We start from the raw sequence: 22,665 nt of genomic DNA on the forward strand, positions 1-22,665 counted from the left end.
AATTTAAGTTGGAAATGGGTGCCATGGTACCATATTTGTTAGGGTGGTGCTATGACAGCTAAGTTCAGAATAAGTAGCTCAATTCCCTGCCACCTGTAACGAGTTTGTATGTTCTCCTCTTGACGTGTGGGTTTCCTTCCACAGGCCAAAGTCATACTAGTTGATCGGCTAATTGCTCTTTGTAAATTGCCTTGTGATTCGGCTCAGGTTAAATAGGTGGGTTGCTAGGTGATGTGGCTCATTGGGCAGAAGAGCCTATTCCTCCCTGTATCTCTAAATAATTAAATGAAATGATGTACCAAATGCCTCCTAGTAACAAGCTGCATTCTGAAAAAGGATCTGGAGCTTTCCCAGCATATATATGACGAATAAACTCTTCTTGGGCTTCCAGCCGGGTGCAAGTATCAATTGTAACCAGTGTTTTGATGACAAACATTGCCATCTTCTTCAGTTCAGCTCTTTAAAATACTTGTGAAATGTTGAACCATTTTTTTGCTACTGACATCACACTGGTCTTTTGCACATTGGTTGTCTGCCCTGATATGTACAGTCTTTCATTGGCTCTATTATGGTTATAGGATTTACTGAGTATGCCCACAAATAAATGAAACTCAGGGTTGTATATGGAGACGTATATGTACTTTGCTAATAAATTTACATTGACCATGATTCAGAAATGTATCCTTTCTCTGCTTGAGGCATGCAAAATGGATAACTCACTTTGTTCCCTTTACAAACTGTACACCTCAGTGCAGAGGAGGCAAAAAGGAAAAAGATTTCCACTTGATCTTTTGTTGATTTATTTGAAGTATTTCACTGGTCATTTTCATAAAGTATTCAGGAAAATATCCTCATGTTAAATTTTAAATTTCTAGACAACAAAGTAAAAACAGAGCCCAATTGAGTACATATATCAGATGATAAACTTTTTTTAAAATTCTGTACCTCAATTCTCTAAATCAAGAAATTCATTGATCTAGCAATGATCTCTGCCATCCAGGTCATGCCATCTTCTCACAGCTCCTGTCCGGCATGAAATACAGAAGCCTGAAGTTTCTCACCACCAGGTTCAAGAACAGCAGGTTTTCTTTTAACCATTTGATTCTTGAACCAGCCTGTATCACCTTAATCACTACTTCAGTACAGCAATACCATGACCACTGTTATTCCAATTGTGTTCTTTCTTCTATAATTTCTATTGTGAATGCAGTGTCTCTGTTGCTATGTGCCCATGTTGCTGCTGCACGCAAGGTTTTCATTGCATCTGTGCATACAATAAAGGGGACTTCGACATTTTTCTGTTACCAAATGTATGATTATCTCATGTAAAGTGTTGCATTTAATGAAAATCAAAACAAATCCTACAGATGCTGCAAATTTGAAAATGTTGAAAACAGCAGTTGAGGTAGTATCTGTGGAAGAGAGAAAAAAAAATCTGGTCCAAGATCCTTCGAGACCCTAAATGTTAACTGTTTCAGGTCCAGGGCTGTTCTGACAAAGGGCATCAGACCCAAAACATTACAGCCTTCTCAGATACCACCTAACCTTGCGAGTGCTGTCCAAGTTGCATGCCATCTTGGACAATGACTCCCATCCACTCCATAATGTACTGGTTAGGCACAGGAGTACATTCAGCCAGAGACTCATTCCACTGAGATGCAACACTGAGCGTCATAGGAAGTCATTCCTGCCTGTGGCCATCAAACTTTACAACTCCTCCCTCGGAGTGTCAGACACCCTGAGCCAATAGGCTGGTCCTGGACTTATTTCTACTTGGCATGATTAACTTATTATTTAATTATTTATGGTTTTATATTGCTATATTTCTACACTATTCTTGGTTGGTGCAGCTGTAACGAAACCCAATTTCCCTCGGGATCAATAAAGTATGTCTGTCTTCTGTTTCATTATACATATCAGCAAAGCTCGGGTACAGGCTGCACATCTCCCCAAATGCACGCAGAACCTGGAGGCTTGGCCAATTAAAACAGCCCCAACAAACCAGAAACTTTTACGGTTTCAATATTTGTCAATTATCATTAGGACTTTAGCTTGCAAGGTTTCCTGATCCACAGCAGCTGAACCAGATTTGCAACAATCAGCCAAAATTCCCTCAAAAGTAACACGGATCTGCCTGTTACATGAGAGGGTCTTTCCCCCCCGGAGTGTTGGAGACCGAGCATTGACTTTAAATGTATAGAAAACCATGAGGTGCAGTGTCAAGGTGGATAGTCAGGTTTTTTTTCCTGTCTAGGGTAAGGGAGCTTAAAACTAGAGGTATAGGTTTAAGGCAAGAGGGAACAGATTTAAAGGGTCCCAAGAGGCAAAATTCCACCACCCTCCACACACACCAGAGGGTGGTGCATATATGGAAAACACTGCCAAAGGAAATGGTAGAGGCAGGTACAATTACAACACATCAAAAAAGGCGGCAAATCAAACACAAGAGATTCTGTAGATGCTGGAAATCCACAGCAACACACATACACACAAAATGCTGGAGGAACTCAGCAGGTCAGACAGCATGTATGGAAATAAATAAACAGTTGATACTTAAGGCCCTTTGTCAGGACTGGAAAGGAAGAAGGAAGATGCCAGAATAAGAAATGGGGGAGGGGAAGGACAAGTTAGGTGATAGGTGGAACCAGGTGGGTGCGGGAGGGGTGAAGTAAGAAGCTGGAGAGGAGATAGGTGTAAAAGGAATCCAACAGGAGAGGAAAATGGACCAAGGGAGAAAGGAGAGGAGGGGCAGAGGGAGATGATAGGTGATTTGAGAAGAGGTAACTGCAAATCAATGTAATAGTGAAAAAAAGTTTTCTTAAAAACAAATTTAGTTTCTCAATGAGTTGATTTATTAACATTGTATATACAAACAGAAATAGAAAGTTAAAAAAATCCAAATTTGTACAACAGCCAGTTCTTTAACATGGCTGTTCATGGGAGTTACTGTTTCAAACACTTTTCTCAATGACGTTCCAGAATCTTTATTGCCATAAAAACATCTCAGCATGTAGAAATTCAACAGAACAACTTAAACCACCCCTAGGAGTGTTAAAACAAAAAGACTCTAATGAATAAATTACTAACCAGCATCAGAAATTTCAGTTCTTCTATGAACCTCATTTGGTTTCGACAGTTGCCAAGCCTATTCACATACCTGGAACAGTCCTTGGGGAAAGCATTCTTTGTATTTGGTGGTCAGCAGCATTCTTCATCTTAAACTCTAAACTAAAAAATGTTTCAGTCCTGAAAAAGGTTTTCTTTATAACTTTTCTTATAAACCTTCCTTACTGATGTCAGCAAGTGACAGCTATTCTACGCTCCACTCAGAAATACTCCTGTGCAAACCCACTCTATAAAAGTCTCTTTTGGGAGATCTGCAAATAATTGTAAAAAAAGGCCTCAATTTCCATCTCGATTACTGAACGTTAATGGAGGCGTAAAGAGGGCATGATACTTAAAATCTGATAGTAAGCTCTCTAAACCATATGTTTAAGAGTTAAAGGCACATTCGCCTTCAAATCCATTTCTTACTAAAATTTATCCAACTATTTCAATTTACTATTTTGATTCTTAGTTGTTACAATTCTTAAAACTTTATTGCATTTATAAAGTGTACATAATTCATTGTTTTCGCTTTTTAGATTTTCTTCCAGTTTGTTTACACACATTTACAAAGAAAAACAAAGTTCTTCAAAAAAAGCTTATGAAGTCAAACATTGTTAATCTAAAGCAGCATCAGAAATACAAACTCCCTCCTCCTTCCACCAAATTATCCTCCCCATTTATGAGACTTACTATGCTAGGCAATCTTTAGTTGTAAAAGGACCTAATGTCAAATATTTAACGTAGCAAATGTTTTGACTAACGTAACTGGTGGCTGCAAGTTCCCATCAGTCACGAGGTCTTCCACATTATTGCTCCTGCTGTCTAGAAATTTTTGTCGATGTCTTTCTTCCTGGCGTTTCTTCTTTTCTCTCCTCAATTGTTCTTTTCGTTGCTTACTTGTAATCTAGTTTTAAAAATTCAGGAGGATGAGGGCAGGGAAAAAAAAACTTTGATTAGCACAACTAATTTAAATAGCTATGATGGATTGCACTATTTAACTGTTTTCTGTAATAAGCATTTCAAAAAGCTGCGTATTATATGAACTTTTAGTTTTGTTATTTGACACGCTTAACAAAATAAAGTTCCATTTTTCAGTTTCATGATAGTTTAGACTTTATCCAGCAGGTAGCTGAAACAAGGAAGTTCCCAGATATTACCCAAGATGGGGATTTCCTTATATTTATAAATCACATTTCATGACCTTCGGCCAGCCCCTAGTACTTTGTGTTCAGTACTTTTGAAGTGAAATCAGTTGTAATGTTAGCAAAGTCAGCGTCTAATTTTGACAGTTCAAGCAGCAGGGTGATAAAGACTATATAAATGTTTAAATAACGCTGATGAGGGATGAATATTGGTAACAACACTGGGGACAACTCCACTGTTCTTCAGAATAACAACAGGATACTTATAATCAGCCAAGTGCACTAGCATGGGCTTAGTTTAGGGATACAGCCAAAATCCACTCACAGTACTGTAGCAGGCCCTCAATATTGCACTGCAGTGCACACTTGAATATTGGTGCTCAAGTCATTAGATTGAAACTCAAATCAACAGATATCCATGTTAATGGACTACAAATGGCCTTAATTCCTTCAGTAGCTGCCACAGGACAATAGCTAATGAAAATATAAATTATCAGAGACAAGGCAAGGAGACCGAGTAGGCCGATCAATTGTCACCCAAAATAACTGCCAAGAGTAAACGATGAATTTTGCCTTTTCAGTAAAATACCTAGGGTGAGAAAAATGCACACCCCACTTGCAAAACTGTATCTCAGTAAATTCTTGGGAGAAAATACTGATGGAAATGTATGGTACAAAGATCTTTCCATTTCCACCAAATTAGTGTACATTTGCTGATGACAAGTGTAACTTTAAAGTAATGCTGATTGGCATATGACTCCTCTAGAAGTTGGTGATAATTTGCCTATCATTTGCTAGCCAAAATGTAACAAGTCTAAAAGACTGCTGGCCAAATTTGTCCATCTGAAGCTGTTGGGGAATCCACTTTTCTATTATAATATTCATGCATTTCATATCACTTAGTACCATTGACTTTATAGTCTTTGGTATAACATTTACATCATCACACATTACTGTACAAACTGCTTTTTTCAAGAGTCCAGTCACACAAAAGATATTTAACACACCTTATTTTTGGTCCTCTTATTCTCTTCCTTTTTGTTCAGTGTCCTATTATTTTCAATTTCTTCAGGGTTTATACCTTGATTTCCAAAAATCCTATTGCCACTTCCATTGTCCATCCAGAGAGAAGACACGTGATGTGGGCTGTTTTTGTTAGACTCGTCAATACTATCTAATCCAACAAAACATAACTACATTCAACTCCAGTGATTCTGCAGCAATGAAATCATTAAATCTTAATCTATGTGGAAAGAGGCATGAAAAGGCATTGCAAATTACTTCAGAAATTTTCAACCAAGCTTCAAGTTGCTCTACTGGGTAGTGTATAGTGCACACTAGACGTACAAGTTAAGGCACTTACCCAGACCTACTGCAACTTTTTAAGTTAAAATGGCATTCTTGCATTCTAACAGTTAAGCTGATCTTCGAAGACCAATTTAGGAAACATTATTGATCTAGTAACTTGCAAAGTGAAACATTCATACAATTTACATTTCAGAAAGATTCATGGAGGCTGCGAAACAATCCTTGTGAAATACAATCTGCTAAAAGTGGCGAGTCAAAAGTGAGCCCTGTGAACCTTTAAGTGAATTTAGAGCATTAAAGGGTATTGTTCAAATGCTCATGCTGAAATAAACTTGCAACATATTATATAGAAAATGCATTTCAATATTTGCACATAGAACTCACTTTTGTTCTTTAGTTCATCCATCTGCAAGACGGCAACTATTGCAGACTCAATGTCGTGGTTTTCAAGCTCTAGATTTTGAACAATCAAATCTGTGTCCTGAAGACAAATAACAACAATTACACAAAAAGTTCTCTTTCCTCAGTTTTTCTACCTGGCTAACAAATGAACACCAATTTTTTTGACACAAGGTCTGTTTGGATTCGTGACAACCATGTCTGTTTTATGTTACCAGACCAGTTATCCAGAGGCACTTCGAACCCCATTGTGGCAGCTGAGGAATTTAAATTACATTAAGCCAGAATCAATAATTATTACCATGAAACTTTTATATGAAACAGAAACATATGCCACATAAAAAAACTGCTACCTCAGTGAAGTACAAAATATAAAATGTCACTGTGATTGCCAGATGCCAAGGGAGGGGTATGGAGCGCAATCATGACAAAACACAATGTATTTCAACAAGACAAAAATATGCACAGAGCTCAGTGCATCCTCTTCGTTAACCCTGGTTCCATGATTTGAGTTTGAAGATGGTACGGAGCTTCTTTCTCCATCAAGGTTGCAGCTCAAATTTAGCTAGTTTTTAGGTTTTTTTTAAAATAAAAGTTTCACAAGGATGGTCTTGTCGACAGACGGGAATTAGGGGTCAGGTTAGGGTTTAGGGACAGGGATGTAGGGTAATTGGAGGACAAGCCAGAGTCCGAGGCTCTGTATTTGAAGGTCAGTGGCAGACTGGAGTTTTGAGGCCTAGTTTTTGAGGTTGCGTCACTGGTGAGTTCAAGGCCTGGAGTTTGGGCCCCCATCCATGTCATTACCTGCGGGTCCTGGTTGATACTGGAGGCCGATCAGAGGTCTGGGCTGAGACCCAGAAGCCGGAGCACGAACCTACAAATCTCAATGAGTCCGCTGGTGAAGTTGGGACCCAGTGTGTGCAAGTCCATGAATTTGTGGAGGCTGAAGACAGCCCATTCTAGAGGACTGTGTACATGCGTGGGCAGATGGGTGAAAGGGAAAGAGGAACAGGGCTTGTTACATTGTTCCTGTCAGAATGTTCTATTTTGTTGTGTTCTAAGTTGTTCTGCTCTGCAGAGTGGTCATGCTATTTTGGCACTGAACGTGTGGTTACGCTTGCAGCACATCCTTGTGTACGTTGGCTGTTAATGACAATGACACATTTCACTGTATATTTTGATGAACAAGTGATAAATAGATCTGAATCTAATTTGGGGACTTGTCCTACAGCCTCATATGGTAATGCTCACAGAATCATGCCTTTCAATCAGCAACACAATGGCAGGACAGATGGAAGCCTCACCATTGTGGAAACAGGTCAAAGGCAAGGAAATTTCTTACACCCAACACCTTTCACCAGAGTGTGAAACAGCTTCCCTCCATATCTGAAATCACTGGAAAGATAAAACCGTATAGCAATGTCTCTGAAGGAATTTCAAGAACCATGTGCTGGATGCGGAGGTTGGTGGGGGTGGTAGGTGAGAACAAGAGGAACCTTATCCCCAGTAGGGCGGAGGGAGGATGGGGTAAGAGCAGATGTGCGTGAAATGGAAGAGATCTGTTTGAGGGCAGCTTTGATGGTTTCCACCTCCAGCACATAAACTCTCCGGAACATCCACCATCTTCAACAGGATCCCACCACCAAGCACTTCCCTCCATCCACCCCCCCCCCCCCCCCCCCACCTTCTGCTTTTCGCAGGGATCGCTCCCTGTGCGACTCTCTTGTCTATTCATTCCTCCCCACTGATCTCACTCCTGGCAGTTCCCCTTGTAAGCAGAAAAAATGCTACTTGTTTGATATGTCTGTCCATAGCCTCCTCTACTGTCAAGATGAGGCCGCACTCAGGTTGGAATAACAACACCTTGTATTCTATCTGTGTAGCCTCAAACCTGATGGCATGAACATCTATTTCTTGAACTTCTGATTATGCCTCCCCCACTCTCCTTCACCGTTCCCCATCCCCTTTTCCCTCTCTCACCTTATCTCCTTGCCTGGCCATCACCTCCCTCTGGTGCTCCTCCCCCCTTTTCTTTCTTCCATGGCCTTCTGTCCTCTCCTATCAGACTCTCCCTTCTCCAGCCCTGTATCTCTTTCACCAATCAACTTCCCAGCTCTTTACTTCATCTCTCCACCTTCCGGTTTCAGCCATCTCCTTGTGTTTCCCTCCCCCTACCCCTTTTAAATCTACTGATCTTTTTTTCTCCAGTCCTATCAAAGGGTTTCGGCCCAAAGCGTCGACTGTACTCTTTCCCATAGATGCTGCTTGGCCTGCTGAGTTCCTCCAGTATTTTGTGTTGCTTGGATTTCCAGCATCTGCAGATGTTCTCTTGTTAGGCCTCACTAATATCTTATACAACATCAACATAACCACCAAACTCCTGTACACAATACTTTGATTTATGAAGGCCAATGTGCCAAAAGCTTTTGTAACAACCCTATCTACTTCCAATGCCACTTTCAAGGAATTATGGTTCTGTATTTTCAGATTCTCCTGTTCTACTGCACTTCTCAGTGCCTTACCACTCAAGAGTTTAAGTCCTACCCTGGTTTGTCCTCCCAAAGTGCAACGCCACACACTTGTCTGCATCAAATCCCATCTGCCATTTTTCAGCCCATTTTCCCTGCTGGTACAGATCCCATTGCAAGCTCTGATAGTCTTCCTCACTGAACAGTACACCCCCAATCTTGATGTCCTCTGCATATTTGCTGATCCAGTTTACTACATTATCATCCAATTTGTTGATATAGATGAACAATAGTCCCAGCACTGATCCAGCAGCACATCACTTGCCACACACCTCCAGTCAGAGAGGCAACCATCTACTACCATTCTCTGGCTTCTCCCACAAAGACAATGTCTAATCCAGTTTATGACCTCATCCTGAATGCTAAGCAACTGAACCTTCTTGACCAACCTCCCATGCAGGACCTTTACAAATTACTTGCTAAAGTCTATGTAAACAACATCCACTGCCTTGCCTTCATCAGCTTTCCTGGTAACTTCCTTGAAAAAACTCTACAAGATTGGTTAGACACAAACTACCATGCACAAAGTCATGCTAATCAGTCCCTATCTATCGGAATACTCATATCTGGTCCCTTAGAATACCTTCCAATAACTTACCCATTACTGATGTCAGACTCACTGGCCTGTAACTTGTGACTTATTCTTAGAGCATTTCTAAGCAACTGAACAACATTAGCAATCCTCCGGCACCTCCCCTGTGGCCAAGTACATTTTAAATATCTCTGCTAGGGCCCCAGCAATGTCTGCACTGGCCTCCAACAGGGTCTGAGGGAACATTGAGGCCTTGGGGATTTATCCACCCTAATTTTCCTCAAGATAGCAAAACCTCCTCCTCTAATCCATAATCCATTACCTCACTGCTGCTATGCCTTATTTCTATAGACTCTGTGTCCTTCTCCCGAGTAAATAGAGATGTAATAATTCCACTTAAGGTTCATTTAATACCAGAGAATGTATACAACCTAAAATTTGTATTCTTCACAGACATTGCAAAGAATAAATAATAAAAACATCACAGCCCTGAAGCCGCCCTCTTGCCCACCAGATTTAAGAGCTCCATCATCTCTTTGGGCTCCACACATGGATGACCATTCTGATATGCCAGAGAACCAATTTTGTCCCTTGCTTTCAAACAGTACGCCAACCACTCTCTGACTTGATAAGCCAATAAACTATAAGCTAGTATGACTGAGTGCCACACCAGATCATGTGAACTTGACCACTGGGGGTCTGCACTATACTGAACTGAGCCAATAAATAAAACAAAACTAAAAAAAGGACTGCAACTCCCAGAAAAAAAGCTGCATACAGAAATAGAAACTGGAGTAGGCAAGAGCTTCATAATATCAAATGAAAAGACATAAAACCAGGTTTTAATTAAATGGGGAACATCGTCCCAGTAGCTATTTCATCTGCTTTTCTGCAAGCTTAACCAAGATTTTCTGAAGGCAGCCTGGCTAATCGTTTCCGATTACTCACCATACATCCTGTTGCATTGCGCACTTTTTGAACTGCATCATCCATATCTATTTCTGTCCCTCCGTTTTCAAAATCCCGTATATCTTCCACTTGATAGTCACACATTCTGTTTCGATCCTTCTTCTTTGAATCATCTTTCATGAGCATCTGTGCGAGTCATAAATTTAAAAACAGGAATATTTGTGGATCTGGTGCTGTTGATACCATTTTACAATAAAAGAATATTGCATTCTCATCAGAAGGCCTCTGGCAATGAAGTTGTCTTTTACTACTATCACACATGCCATTACCCACTAAAGTTAAATTATTTCATTCCTGCCACTCCAGATAGTTAATTTTGACCCAATTCATTCCACAGCCAGCACCGAAAGAAATTAGAACCTTCATGTTAATAGGAGCTTGCAATTTTGTTTACAAGCAATACCAAAATATCCACCCAAATGCAATTTTTTCTAATCATCTTTGATTTTAGTTACTTGGATGTTTTTTTTCCTGACTTCTTGCTTCTCAAGAAGTGGAAAATTGGTTATAGGCTCTAAAAACTTTACTCATTGGTCAACGTTACACATTTACCACTAAAAAGCCACTGGGCCTCCACGTGTGCAAGGGCCAGGACCACAGTCAAATGCATTCACCAACCTCAGTTCTTAAGTTTGCAGGAGCTTCTGAATTATCATTGACCTTACGCACACTGTCATAGTGCTCTCCATATCTGTAGGCAATATGCAACTCAGCAGCATTACTCTTCCTGGTTCCAAAAACCTGCAGTGTTAAAGTAATTGATTAACATTACAGATTCACTTGTTGTTGTACATTACACATAAACAGCCTATTTTATTATCTTATGCAGAAACAAAGTATTATAATTTATGGAGGCAAGGTTTTCATTGTACCGTGTATTCTAATAAAAAAGGAAACCTGTGTATCTTTAGCACATTTCATTACACAGATAAAATTGCTCTCTACATTGATTGGCTGATAGGGTGAAAATGAGTTTCAGACAGACTTTCACATGGTGTTTACATAACATAATGACTAGATTTAAATTATATTGAGAGCTCTATGGGCATCTATATAATAGACATCTCCAAATTCTGCAGTATTTAGACCACTGGATTGAAATCATTCCAGGGGCTCACCATCAGTATTCATTACCCTTATTACAAGTGTTATTTTAAATGTATGTCTATTAAAATGCACTATTAAGATGAAAATCTGCTATGAAATACTCTGTCAGTTGAAGAATTAAGCAGTAGCATTTCTCCATCTTTTTTGCTTAGTAAAGCGTATTGTGGAAAAGGTGGGAGAATGGGGTCGGGGGTAAAAGTTAGGCATGATTGAACGGTGGAGCAGACTCAATGAACCAAATGGCTAGATTCTGTTTGAGTATCATAAGATCTTATAGTCAATCGTCTGCAACTCACAGATCAAACACACTCTTTATGAATGCACATCGTACAAGTGCTTTAAAGAGAGCAAAAACAGCAGAGTACACATATTGTGCCATGACCCATTTTAGTTTGCTTTATAAAAGGTACAGCCCACTAGTAACTAGGAAATTGAATACAAAAAAAACATCAAGCTTCTGTTATAAAGAACATAGGTGAGACCTATCTGGAATACCCTACACAGTGGTCTTGTTACTTAAGGAGTGACATTAATGCATCAGAAGCAGCTTAGAGAAGGTTTACTATACTAATAACAGGTAATGGGCAGGCAGCAAGAGAAAATCTGCAGATGCTGGAAATCCAAGCAACACACACAAAATGCTGGAGAAACTCAGTAGGCCAGGCAGCATCTACGGAAAAAAAAAGAAAGTACAATCGACGTTTTGACCCTTCAGCAGGTTGCCTGATGAGGTGGTGTTGGGCAGTCTTTTAGCATTAAGTCAGAGGTAGACAAGAGTTGGCTCTGAATTCCAGGCTCTGTCAATGCTACTGATCATTAATTGCCGGACACCAGTTCCCACAAACAAGACCAATACCCAGAATGGAGAGGAAGGACATGACACTTCATGCAGAGTCAGTGTATCAAAATAACATCACTACAATGCAAGTTTGATGTGTACTGCAGAACACCGCAGAGGGAAGCAGCCAAGTACAATACGTAATATGGTAGAGCTCTGCAGAAGTCATTCACAAAGTCACTAATGATTTGCAGTATCGTTCTATAGGCATTTTTCAATATAGCACCCTCTACACACTTGCTGTATATTGTCATAGTATCCCATAATATGAACTTAACAATAAATTTACCTGCCAAAGTGGGGCGTTAAGCTGGTGGATCACTATATTCACTTGATTGTTCCTTGCAAAGGCTACTATCACATCATTGCCAACAAATGTGCCTGGCTTTTCCAGATTTGTAACTGAAAATTAAATACAAGAACATGTTACATACAATTATTTATGCTAAGTATGAATTATTACTAAACAGATGGAATTATGGGAAATATTACCAGAGATAAAAATTTGGACTCTATATTTACAGTTTGCTAGAAATGAATTTGTCTCTATTACATCAAGTTAGCTTACCCATTCATATCAATCATTAGTAACTGACAATAGTTTTTGCCCTTCAACACAAGAAATTAAACATTTCAACACGTTTAAACTATTTGTATTTCCAAACCTGCATTTTCTTGGTCATCTCTAGTTTTCTTTGTCACAAACAAGAGAAAATCTGCAGATGCTGGAAATCCAAGTAACACACACAAAAAGCTGGAAGAACTCAGTAGACCAGGCAGCATTTATGGAATAAAAAGAGTACAGTCGATGTTTCGGGCCAAAACCCTTCATCAGGATCGGAGACAAAAAAGATAAGGAGTCAGAGTTAGAGGGTGGGGGGGGGAGGGGAGGATGAAACACAAGGTGATAGGTGAAACTTGGAAGGGGGGTGAAGTAAAGAGTTGGGAAGTTGATCGGTGAAAGAGATACAGGGCTGGAGAAGGGGGAATTTAATAGGAGAGGACAGAAGGCCATGGAAGAAAAGGGGGGGGGGGTGGTGAGGAGCACCAGAGGGAGGAGATGAGCAGGATAGGAGAGAGGGGAAAATGGGAATGGGGAATGGTGAAGTTTATATCCTGTCACCTTATATTCCATCTGGGTAGCCTCCAACCAGATGGCATGAACATTGATTTCTCGAACTTCTGGTAATACACCCCCCCCCCCCCCCTCGGCCCGTCTCCTTCACCATTCCCATTTTCCAGCATTGGGAGAGTGAGAGAGTGAGAGAGTGAGAGAGTGAGAGAGTGAGAGAGTGAGAGAGTGAGAGAGTGAGAGAGTGAGAGAGAGAGTGAGAGAGTGAGAGAGTGAGAGAGTGAGAGAGTGAGAGAGAGAGTTGCTCTAATTTTTTGTGATTTGTTTCATTATTTTATCCACATACCTTTGTGTGTTTGTTGGTAAAGCCAGTGTGTACACTTAAGCTGCTACATCATGGGTGAAAGATCATTAATTGTCAAGATTTTGGAGTTTAACTGTCTGCCTACTATACCCGTTATAATCCAGAGGCAACTCGATCCATGGCCAGTGAGTCTGCTGTGTGAAATGCTTTCAAAAATGCCTGTACTTTCAGGAAGTACATTATATTTGAGCTTTTAGTCATGTAGCAACACGTCTCCTTTGGAGAACAGTAAGGAGAACAGGCTACACCTATAAACATCAGCACAGGACCCTAGATTGTCAAAGAAAGCCCAGAGTCACTGTACTGTTATCTAAGAGCAAGATCACATGAATACCATTATCAAGTTTTCATTTTAATTGCACACCAGCTGGCCAAGGTCAAATTATGCTCTTTATTATCAAGTTAAGATCCTGGAATTTTTTTGTCCAACATTATTATCTGAGTATTGCCAGTATGTACAGGAGTAACAACAGCAGTTATTTGAGGTAGCCCACCATATTTTGAAAGCAGTCAGTAACACATAGATAAGAGTGATTCTGTAAACATTCAATAAATGTTTTTACAATAAATGTGACCAAAGTATGTAAACAGAGTAAATTTTGTTTTTTTAAAAAAAAAAAATAGTGTGTGTACACATTTCTTGTATTTGGCTCCTATGTTTGTACAACAGCAACCTTGCACACCATTAGTCTCAGTCAAACAAAGTGCTGATTAACTGTCCCCAGAGAAGTTAAACTGTAACCTTGGGCTTAATAAATTCATGCAAGTAATTACACGAGTTTTGAGAGTTACACGTTTCTGTAATTCGTTTGATCCAAAAGTCTGGCTTCCCACCCAGGTCCTGAGGTCAGATCAGTATTTGTAGACTGTGTGGGGAAGCACAATTAAAACGCTTGCATTCATACAATACCTCTTGCACTCACAGGGTATGAGAAAGCACTTCACTAGCTAAAGTACTTTTGAAATGTACTTATGAGTTTTAACATGGGAATTGTAATAGCCATTTTACACACAATGATGAAAGATCATTAAAAGATCATGTTATAGGAGTTCATGTATAAATATTGAACAGTGCCCAGCTCGAGTGGAGTGCCACCCGAGAAGTTAGAGGTCCAGCTTCGCTTCTCATTGATGAGAACATTCCAGTAAAACACTAAAAAGTACTGTACCAACTCAGACACAACAGGAGAAGATCTGCAGATGCTGGAAATCTAAACAACACACACAAAATGCTGGAGGAACTCAGCAGGCCAGGCTGCATCTATGGAAAAAAGTACAGTCGACATTTCGGGACAAGACCCTTCAGCACGACTGGAGAAAAAAAGATAAGGAATAGATTTTAAAAGTTGGAGGGGGTAGGGGAGAGAGAAACACAAGGTGACAGGTGAAATCTGGAGGGAGAGGGATGAAGTAAAGAGCTGGGAAGTTGATTTATGAAAGAGATACAGGACTGGAGAAGTGGGGAGTCTGATAGGAGAGGGCCATGGAAGAAAGAAAAGGGGAAGAGCACCAGTGGGAGGCAATGGGCAGGCAAGAAGATAAGGTGAGAGCGGGAAAAGGGGATAGGGAACAGTGAAGGAGAGTGGGGGGGGCCCCATTACCAGGAGTTTGAGAAATAGATGTTCACGCCATCAGGTTGGAAGCTACCCAGATGGAATACAAAGTGTTGTTCCTCCAACCTACGTGTGGGCACATTGCAACAGTAGAGGAGGCCATGGATTGACATATTGGAATGGGATTGGGAAGTGTAATTAAAATGGGTGGCCTCTGGGAAATCCCACTTCACCTGGTGGACGGAGCATAGGTGCTCGGCGAAGCAGTCTCCCAATCTACGTCAGGTCTCATCGATTTTTCCACAGGTGCTGCCTGACCAGCTGAGTTCCTCCAGCATTTTGTGTGTGTTGTATCAATTCAGAGTTTATTGCCAAATCTTTCATTGAGTGGCTTCATTGCACAATCCTTCAGAGACAATAATAACCATTGCTAATTTCAGGCAAGCAGATAATCATTTATCAACTCTTCACCCATCTTCTCCCCTACATTACCCTCTTCCAGCCCCAAGTCATTATTGACAGAACAGGATCATATCAAAGCACTACCATGAAAACAAAATCTGACAGAGTTTAAAACACACTAATGTTTAACAGAGAGGCAATTTCAGCTGTTGCAACAATGCCCCTCAGGGTGACGGAATTGTACTCCAGGTAAGGAAGTCCCAAGGGAAATGGAGGCATGCTAAGCATTATGTCTGGAAGAAAAAACACTGGAGGAAAATCACACCTCCAAGCAGCCCCTAGCTAAACAATGAATTTAAATGATGAAAAGCAGATTAATGCTGATAACCAACATGTCACACATGTGCATTTGTTCAGGAACTGATCTCAACCTTTGTCTAAATAGTCATATTATTATATAAAAAACAAAGTACTCCCAATGCCATAAATCTGAAAAAATATGCTGACAATGAGCATTTCTTTCTCAGCATCAGTGGAGAGAAAGGAAGTGCACTTTTCAAGTTAATTAACTGTTAGAACACATTCTACTTCAACAGAGGCGCAGTACGCAGCATAGTGGTTAGCTCAACAGTTTAACAGTACCAGTGACCCTGATTCAATTCCCACTACTGCCTGTGAGCAGTGTGTACACTCTCCCTATGACCATGTGGGTTTCCTGCTGCAGTCCAAAGACGTACCGGTTGGTAAGTTAATTAGTCATAGTAAATTGTCCCGTGATTAGGCTAGGGTTAAATCGAGGGTTGCTGGGGGCGGTGGCTGGCTCAAAGGGCTGGCCACACTGTATCTCAATAAATAATAAACATTTTAAAAAGTAATTTTAATTAACATTGTGTTTTACAAGTTTAATAACTGTTAAAGTCATATACAGGGCTCACCATATCGATCAAAAGGAACATCGTCTTCCACAAACGGCTCAAAATCTTGCCGGTGCTTTATCATGAAGTCGACTGTTTCTCTCCGGTGCTTGAGGTGGTTCTGGGAGTGACCTTCCAGCTGATCACCAAGAGCACGAAACAGACAATTCCTTTCAAAGAGAAACAGACAACTTCAGTTAAGCTCTTGTGCTGCTCTAGATTAAGTAAATATAAATCAACAATTACATCATCTTTTTCACAGGACAACTGCAAAACGTTCTCAGTGTTTCACCGGGAATTCAGTCATTCAGCATTCAAAGAGGAAACCTATTCAAGATCGGAATCAGAATCAGGTTTGATATCACTGGCATGTGTCGTGAAATTTGTTGCTTTGAGGCAGCAGTACAATACCTAATTTAAAAACTATAACTAAGTGTGAAATATATATAACAAAATTAAATAAGTAGGGCAAAAAGAAGAAAAGATTAGATCAAAGTTTTTTTTCCTCAAGTGGTTTAGCATAGTGCGGGCAAGGACACACTACTTCACCATCAAATGGTTCTCTTCCTTGTTGCATTCTACAGCCAGTTAAAAAGATGCATGCTGTAAGTTGGCTAAACGGCCAACCCATCTTCTCTATTCCCTTCCTGCATTTCCACATACACTACCTCATTTCTCAACAGAAACTGCAGCATCTTCCTGCAATGCAATATGGTTTCACATTTCTCTCACTACAGTTGCAGCTTGGCCTACTGAGAACTTCTAGCATTTACTGTACTTCTGGATTTTCCGCATCGGGCCCCCCAAGATCGTTTCCCATGGGAGGCTGCTTCTCGGCAGATTAAGGCCCCCAAGGAAGGACGGAGTTTGAGGTGTTGCTCTCCTCAGTGCCGACGGAGGATGCTTTCGAAATTCCAAAACACAAGCGATTATCACTGTGGACTGTAGTTTATATTGATCTCCTTCAGTTTTCTGTGTTTTCTTTCTTGTTGCCAATCGGCAGGAGGGCGATGTGTTACTTTTTTGGGTGAGGGAGGGGGTTGGGTGTTTGATGTTATTGTCTCCATTTTTTTTTGCGTGGGAGAAGCTTGGGGGGGGGGGGGGGTGGTTTAGGGACGTGATGTTTTAGCTGCCTTGTCCGGGAGACTGATCTGTTAATTTTTAGGCGAGGGAGAGGTTTGGGTTTTATAAGTTGTACAGTCAGCCCTCCTTATCCGCAGGGGATTGGTTCCAGAACCCCCCTGCGGATACGAGAAAACACGGATGCGCAAGTCCTTTATTTAACCTGGTTCAATGCAGATGATCTTAGGACCCAGCGGAACCCCAGACCTTATTTAACCTGTCTCAGTGCGGTGGTCTTTAGGACCCGGTGCAGCTCTGAATCCGCAGTGTTTCTGTTCACGAAAATAATCGCGATCACGATTGAAAATAAGGTGGAAGTAATAAAGCGATCGGAAAGAGGTGAAACGCCATTGGTCACTGGAAAAGCATTAGGCTACAGTCGGTCAACGATCAGAACAATTTTAATGGATAATGTGAAAGGCCCTGCCCCCAATGAAAGCTACAATTATTACTAAGCAATGCAGTGGTTTGATTATTGAAATACATACATTTCTTAAGTGTTTTATATGCATAGAAAGGTAAAATATATACTATACACTAAGACAAACATTTGACTAACTGACGCTAAATAATACCGGATGTACCTTGTTCCGACTTCAAATCCGTTTTAAAGAGGGACTCAGGAACGGAATTCCTTCATAACCCGGGGACTGCCTGTACTTTTAAATCATCTCTAGATTACTTATAATACCTAATACAATATAAATGCTATGTAAATAGTTGGTAAACTGTATTGTTTAGGGAATAATTATGGTTTGTACAAGAAAAAATATTCTGTACATGCTCAAACAACGAGTGCTGGAGAGAGAACTTCCGGGTTTTCCCGATCTGCGGTTAGTTGAATCCGCGGATAAGGAGGGCCGACTGTATTTGTTTTTCATGCGGGAGGGGGGCCTCAACAACTTTCATGGCCTTTCTGTATTTTATGGCTATCTAGGGAAGACAAATCTCAGAGTTGTATTCTGCACATGTACTCTGATAATAAAAGGAACCTTTGAACCTTTTCACCATTTTCAGTATTTTGCTTTTGTGTTCAACGTTATTGAAGTGGAGAAATTTGCTCTCAAATACTTTTCTTAAATCCTGTGTTTAAATACTGTACAAAGCAGAAGTGATTGCTGGCATCTAAACTGTCACAGTCTTCAATTGGTTTAATCATTGCGATCAGGCACTATTCAAAAATTGACCCAAGAGAGTCAACTTTTGCAAGTACATTATTTCCTTAAGCTCTGCATCTTTACAGACATTTGCACCCCTTACTAGATACCTGTTTTTGAAACAAGGACCAAGACTGAGTACAGTGCTCCAGATGCCAAATATGGTTTTAAAATACTCTTTGGATTTATACATTATACTTCTTACCATGCATACTGACATTTCATTTGTTTTAAGTTCCTAGGAACATTGAGATAACATTTAATCGATTCTACTGGGACCCCAAAGGTTTCTCTTTTATTCCAAAATATCAAATGCATTTCAATTTTTTTTTAAATCTACAAAATTAAACCTAGCCCAATAGTAATTTTCCTGATCATTGACCAATTTGGAAAATTTGTATAAAATGAAGGAAAAATAAAGGACAGGACATTGGATCAGAATAGGTGGTTAGAATTACACCAACAGGGCTGTGTAAACAGAATATATAGGTAACTCTGTGGGGTACATTTTAAAAACTATAGCAAAAAAACTACAGAATATTTCAAGGTTGTAACACATCACTGTGATACAGCGCCCAAGAATTCTCATTAAGTTTTACCAGGATTATTAGGATGAATTGCCAGCAGAGCTATACCCTTTTAATATATAATTCTGTCACACAAGGAGTTCAAAGGTAGGATAATTTCTGTTTGATGTATACTGTATCTGGCAGCTGGAATCATAAGTGGCATTTGTAAAGGATCCTCAATGTAGAAAACTAACGGGAATCTGTAAAGGAGTAATATTAATCTGCATGGGGGCCAAGTATTAAAATAGTCTGGTCAAAGAAGTGAATTTCAATAAAGAAATGAAGAGACTGTTTTCAGAGGAGTTTCCAGATAGAAGGCTTAGCTACCATAAATGAGCAAAGAGAGTATTACAAAGTAAAATTTGGATAGTAGATACTTTTTCACAGAAGTGGAAGAGCATAAAGATGGTGTAGCGTTCTAGAGCTGGAAGCAGTTACATCATAAATCAGGCAATGTTACTCAGGCAGGATGATTCAGTTCTGCAGAGAAGATACAGAAATCTAGTGGCCTCATTTACAGTACATTTGGGCATGTTTATAATCTTTGCATCATACTACTAACAGAACACTGTAGCTCACTATTCTGATTCCAACCCTCTAACAATTTGCACAATTTCCATGAAATCCCATTTGCCTTTTTACTTCATAGCACATTACAAGATAACAAATGCACCTGTATACATAGTTACACTTAAGAATAATGATGTTATTAAACTTCATCACGCTTTCATCTGCCGATACTTGGGTTACTACACAGAATCACTGCCAAGTAGCAATATGCAGGATCATCATAAACAAGGATAACATTATCAAATAAAATAGCTAATTTTGCATATTAACATTTTAATTGAAAGGTTTTTATTCATTTATTTTGTGATACAGTGTGGAGTCAACCCTTCTAGCTATGCCAGCTCAGCAACCCCGATTAACCCTAACTCAATCACGGGACAATTTACAATGACCATTTAACCAACTAACTGGAAGGTCTCTGGACTGTGGGAGGAAACCAAAGCACCATGGGAAAAGCCCACACATTCCACAGGGAGGATGTAAAAAAACTCCTTACAGAAGGTACCAGAATTGAACTCTGAAGCTCTGAGCTGTAATAAAGTTGCACTAACCGCCAGCCTACTGTTAACTGGCAACACCAAGATGCAAAACTATTTTTTTTAAAAAACCTGATAATGTATGCATCCTTTGTTGGATTGGTGGCATGAAATGTAAAGCACAAAGAGCTATCGCAGCTCCGGGCACTTTAAATGAATTCAGGAAAAAAGTATAATCTATGCCTTAAGGGCATAAACTTACAACTAAGGAGAAATAAATACAGAAAATAAAAATAACGTGGCTTCTAGAAATTAGAAATAAAATTAAGATACAGTACTGGAAATTTAGTTGCTGTTCAACTTACTGAATGTTTCTCGCAACTTTATTTTTAAATCTAAGGCAGGAGGTGTCCAGCCTCAGCTTCTGTCGTTTGCATCCATTATTGCATAATACTTTTGATATACTCACCAACCTCAAGTTTGCAATTAAAAGCTTTGAATTTAAAAAGCAGAACTGGGTTCACAAATCAGATTTTCCAGCAAGGTGCAATTTGGAGTGAAACTAAAAATTGTGTAATTGCTATGTAGTTATCGCTTTGGTATTCATGGCAAAGTACAATTTGGTCGCCGATTGCAGGTCAAAAGGACAGACTAACGCCAATATTAGCCTCTTTAGTAATTCAGAGAAATCTTGCAATTGACTAAAGGGTTTGGAATCTTATCCTCTCTTAACTTGGGAGTAAAGTCAAAAGTTATGTGTGACGTACACGGAATCAAAGATATGAAGTACCATTAACAACCACTAGTTTACAGGTCAAAAGATAACATAGAGATAGTGGGCGAAGATAATGTATTCCTCAGCCTTCCTTACCCGTCACCGGGCACCTCCCGGAGCTTGAGCCCCATGGCTAACAGCTGGTTGGCAAAGCTGACAAACTCCTCATCCTCCGTCCCACCCTGGCTCCTGTTCTTCCTCTCCTTCGCCAAGGCTCGCCTCGCCGCCTTCTCGTCCCTTTTCCGCTCCAGGTCCAGTTTCCTATTAGTCCTCGTTTTAACCACTTGCTTTTTAGACATGGTCACCAAACCGGCGGCTGCTTGAGTGGCGGGCCGGTATTAGAGGGACAAAGGGCCGAGTATCACCATGGCGACTGGCCAAAGCTGAGAGAGGTAAAAAGCATGGAACGGAATAGGATGCCGGAATCTATGCCCTCACCTCCAAGTGGGGGAGGTAGGAATTAAAAATCTGGAAAAAAAGGCGAAAATAATGTTATTTATTGGGAGCAGGTGGTTGGTCAGCGTAACTTACACATGACCGACGCAATGTTATAAAGAGAAACCGGACAGCACCACATATTATGATAAAATTTTGACGCCGCAGGAATTGCTGTTTTGAGTTTATGCCTTCCAATCGGCGACTGAGGCCTACAGCTAAGTCCGAAACCTCGGGCTTGCGTGCAGGTGTTGCCCGTGAGAGGTCACCGTCACTCGGCCACCTCTGATCGGCAGGCTCCTCCCTCTTTCATCCATTCTTTCCTTTCAAATTACCGTTTAAAGAGATTAGGGACGTGTGTTCTCCCGGACTGAGGGGCGCCGAAAAGTGGGTGCCTTGTGTCGAGTGCCGAGCCCCTGGCGGTTCGCCGTTACTCCCGGCCTTCAGCGAGAGAGAGAAGCGGCTGGGTCCCACAAGGGAAGCAGCGGAGCCCCGATCTGGCAGCAAGGCCCGCCCTCAGCCCGGTCGGCAGGCAGCAGGGCGGGCAGGTCATCAGCCCTGAGGCCCGAATTCCTCAGTGTGTCCTGCCGAGGCCAGGCTCAGCCTCCGCCGTCGAATCGCGGCCTTAGACTCTCCCAGTCATAATAGTCTCCATCTCTGCTCGACCTACCCCAATCTCTTCCCTTATCCACTCTAGTGCTGAGCAATCTTAGCTACTCTCCATGTCATAACCTGTTCCAATTCCAACCTGTCCAAAGCTGTCTCAGCTCCCACACTCCCAGTAACAACATGGTCCAATTAGAATCTATTCCATTCAAGTCAATGCTGATCCTATTCATAGTTCATTCTATCCCGACATAACCCTTTCAATCACAAATACGAGAAAATCTGCGGATGCTGGACATCCAAAGCAACACACGTAAAATGCTGGAGGAACTCAGCAATCCAGGCAGCACCTATGGAAGAGAGTCGAAATTTTAGGCCAAGACCCTCTTTCTATTCTAGTTATCCTCCATAATAGTCCATGCCATCTCATCACAACTAATTTGTCTGAATCACAGTCAATTTTACATCTACATCTGAATTTCTATTCCAGTAATAAGTCATAGCAGAATTAGGCCACTTGGCCCATCAAGTCTTCTCTGCCATTCCATCATGGCTGATTTATTATCCCTCAAACCCATTCTCCTACCTTCTCCCCTTTGACGCCCTGACTAACAAAGAACCTATCAACCTCTCCGTTAAATATACTCAATGACTTGGCTTCCACAGATTCACCACCTGGTTAAAGAATTTTCTTCTTTGTTCTAAATAGATGTACCTTT

The 22,665-nt window shown here is 40.6% G+C and overlaps 1 protein-coding gene across 2 annotated transcripts; it reads right to left on the reverse strand.

Annotated features, from left to right (window-relative positions):
* Window positions 1-2,829: 2,829 nt before the first annotated feature.
* otud3 (OTU deubiquitinase 3) lies at window positions 2,830-22,261 on the reverse strand. 2 transcript variants are annotated; one of them, XM_073031901.1, is made up of 9 exons: window positions 22,011-22,261; window positions 21,002-21,373; window positions 16,258-16,406; window positions 12,221-12,333; window positions 10,605-10,727; window positions 9,966-10,112; window positions 5,943-6,039; window positions 5,258-5,424; window positions 2,830-4,012 (listed from the first exon to the last, which is right to left on the reverse strand). In XM_073031901.1, exons 2-9 carry the CDS (start codon window positions 21,202-21,204, stop codon window positions 3,836-3,838), a joined length of 1,176 nt encoding a protein of 391 aa, XP_072888002.1. In that variant the 5' UTR covers window positions 21,205-21,373; window positions 22,011-22,261; the 3' UTR covers window positions 2,830-3,835. The 2 variants fall into 2 exon arrangements, with proteins under 2 accessions (XP_072888002.1, XP_072888001.1); XM_073031900.1 differs by having other exon boundaries at window positions 21,676-22,261.
* Window positions 22,262-22,665: the final 404 nt, after the last annotated feature.

Source organism: Hemitrygon akajei, chromosome 29 (genome assembly GCF_048418815.1).
Source record: "Hemitrygon akajei chromosome 29, sHemAka1.3, whole genome shotgun sequence".
In the NCBI taxonomy this organism is placed as follows: Eukaryota; Metazoa; Chordata; class Chondrichthyes; order Myliobatiformes; family Dasyatidae; genus Hemitrygon; species Hemitrygon akajei.

What these genes read in the sequence shown, in the direction of transcription:
- otud3 (XM_073031901.1), bottom strand. Translation starts at nt 21,204, where the DNA reads ATGTCTAAAAAGCAAGTGGTTAAAACGAGGACTAATAGGAAACTGGAC. An exon ending in CGGGAGGTGCCCGGTGACGG is followed by an intron (nt 16,407 to 21,001) that starts GTAAGGAAGGCT and finishes TCTCTTTGAAAG; the next exon opens with GAATTGTCTGTTTCGTGCTC. An exon ending in TTAACGCCCCACTTTGGCAG is followed by an intron (nt 10,728 to 12,220) that starts GTAAATTTATTG and finishes TTAACACTGCAG; the next exon opens with GTTTTTGGAACCAGGAAGAG.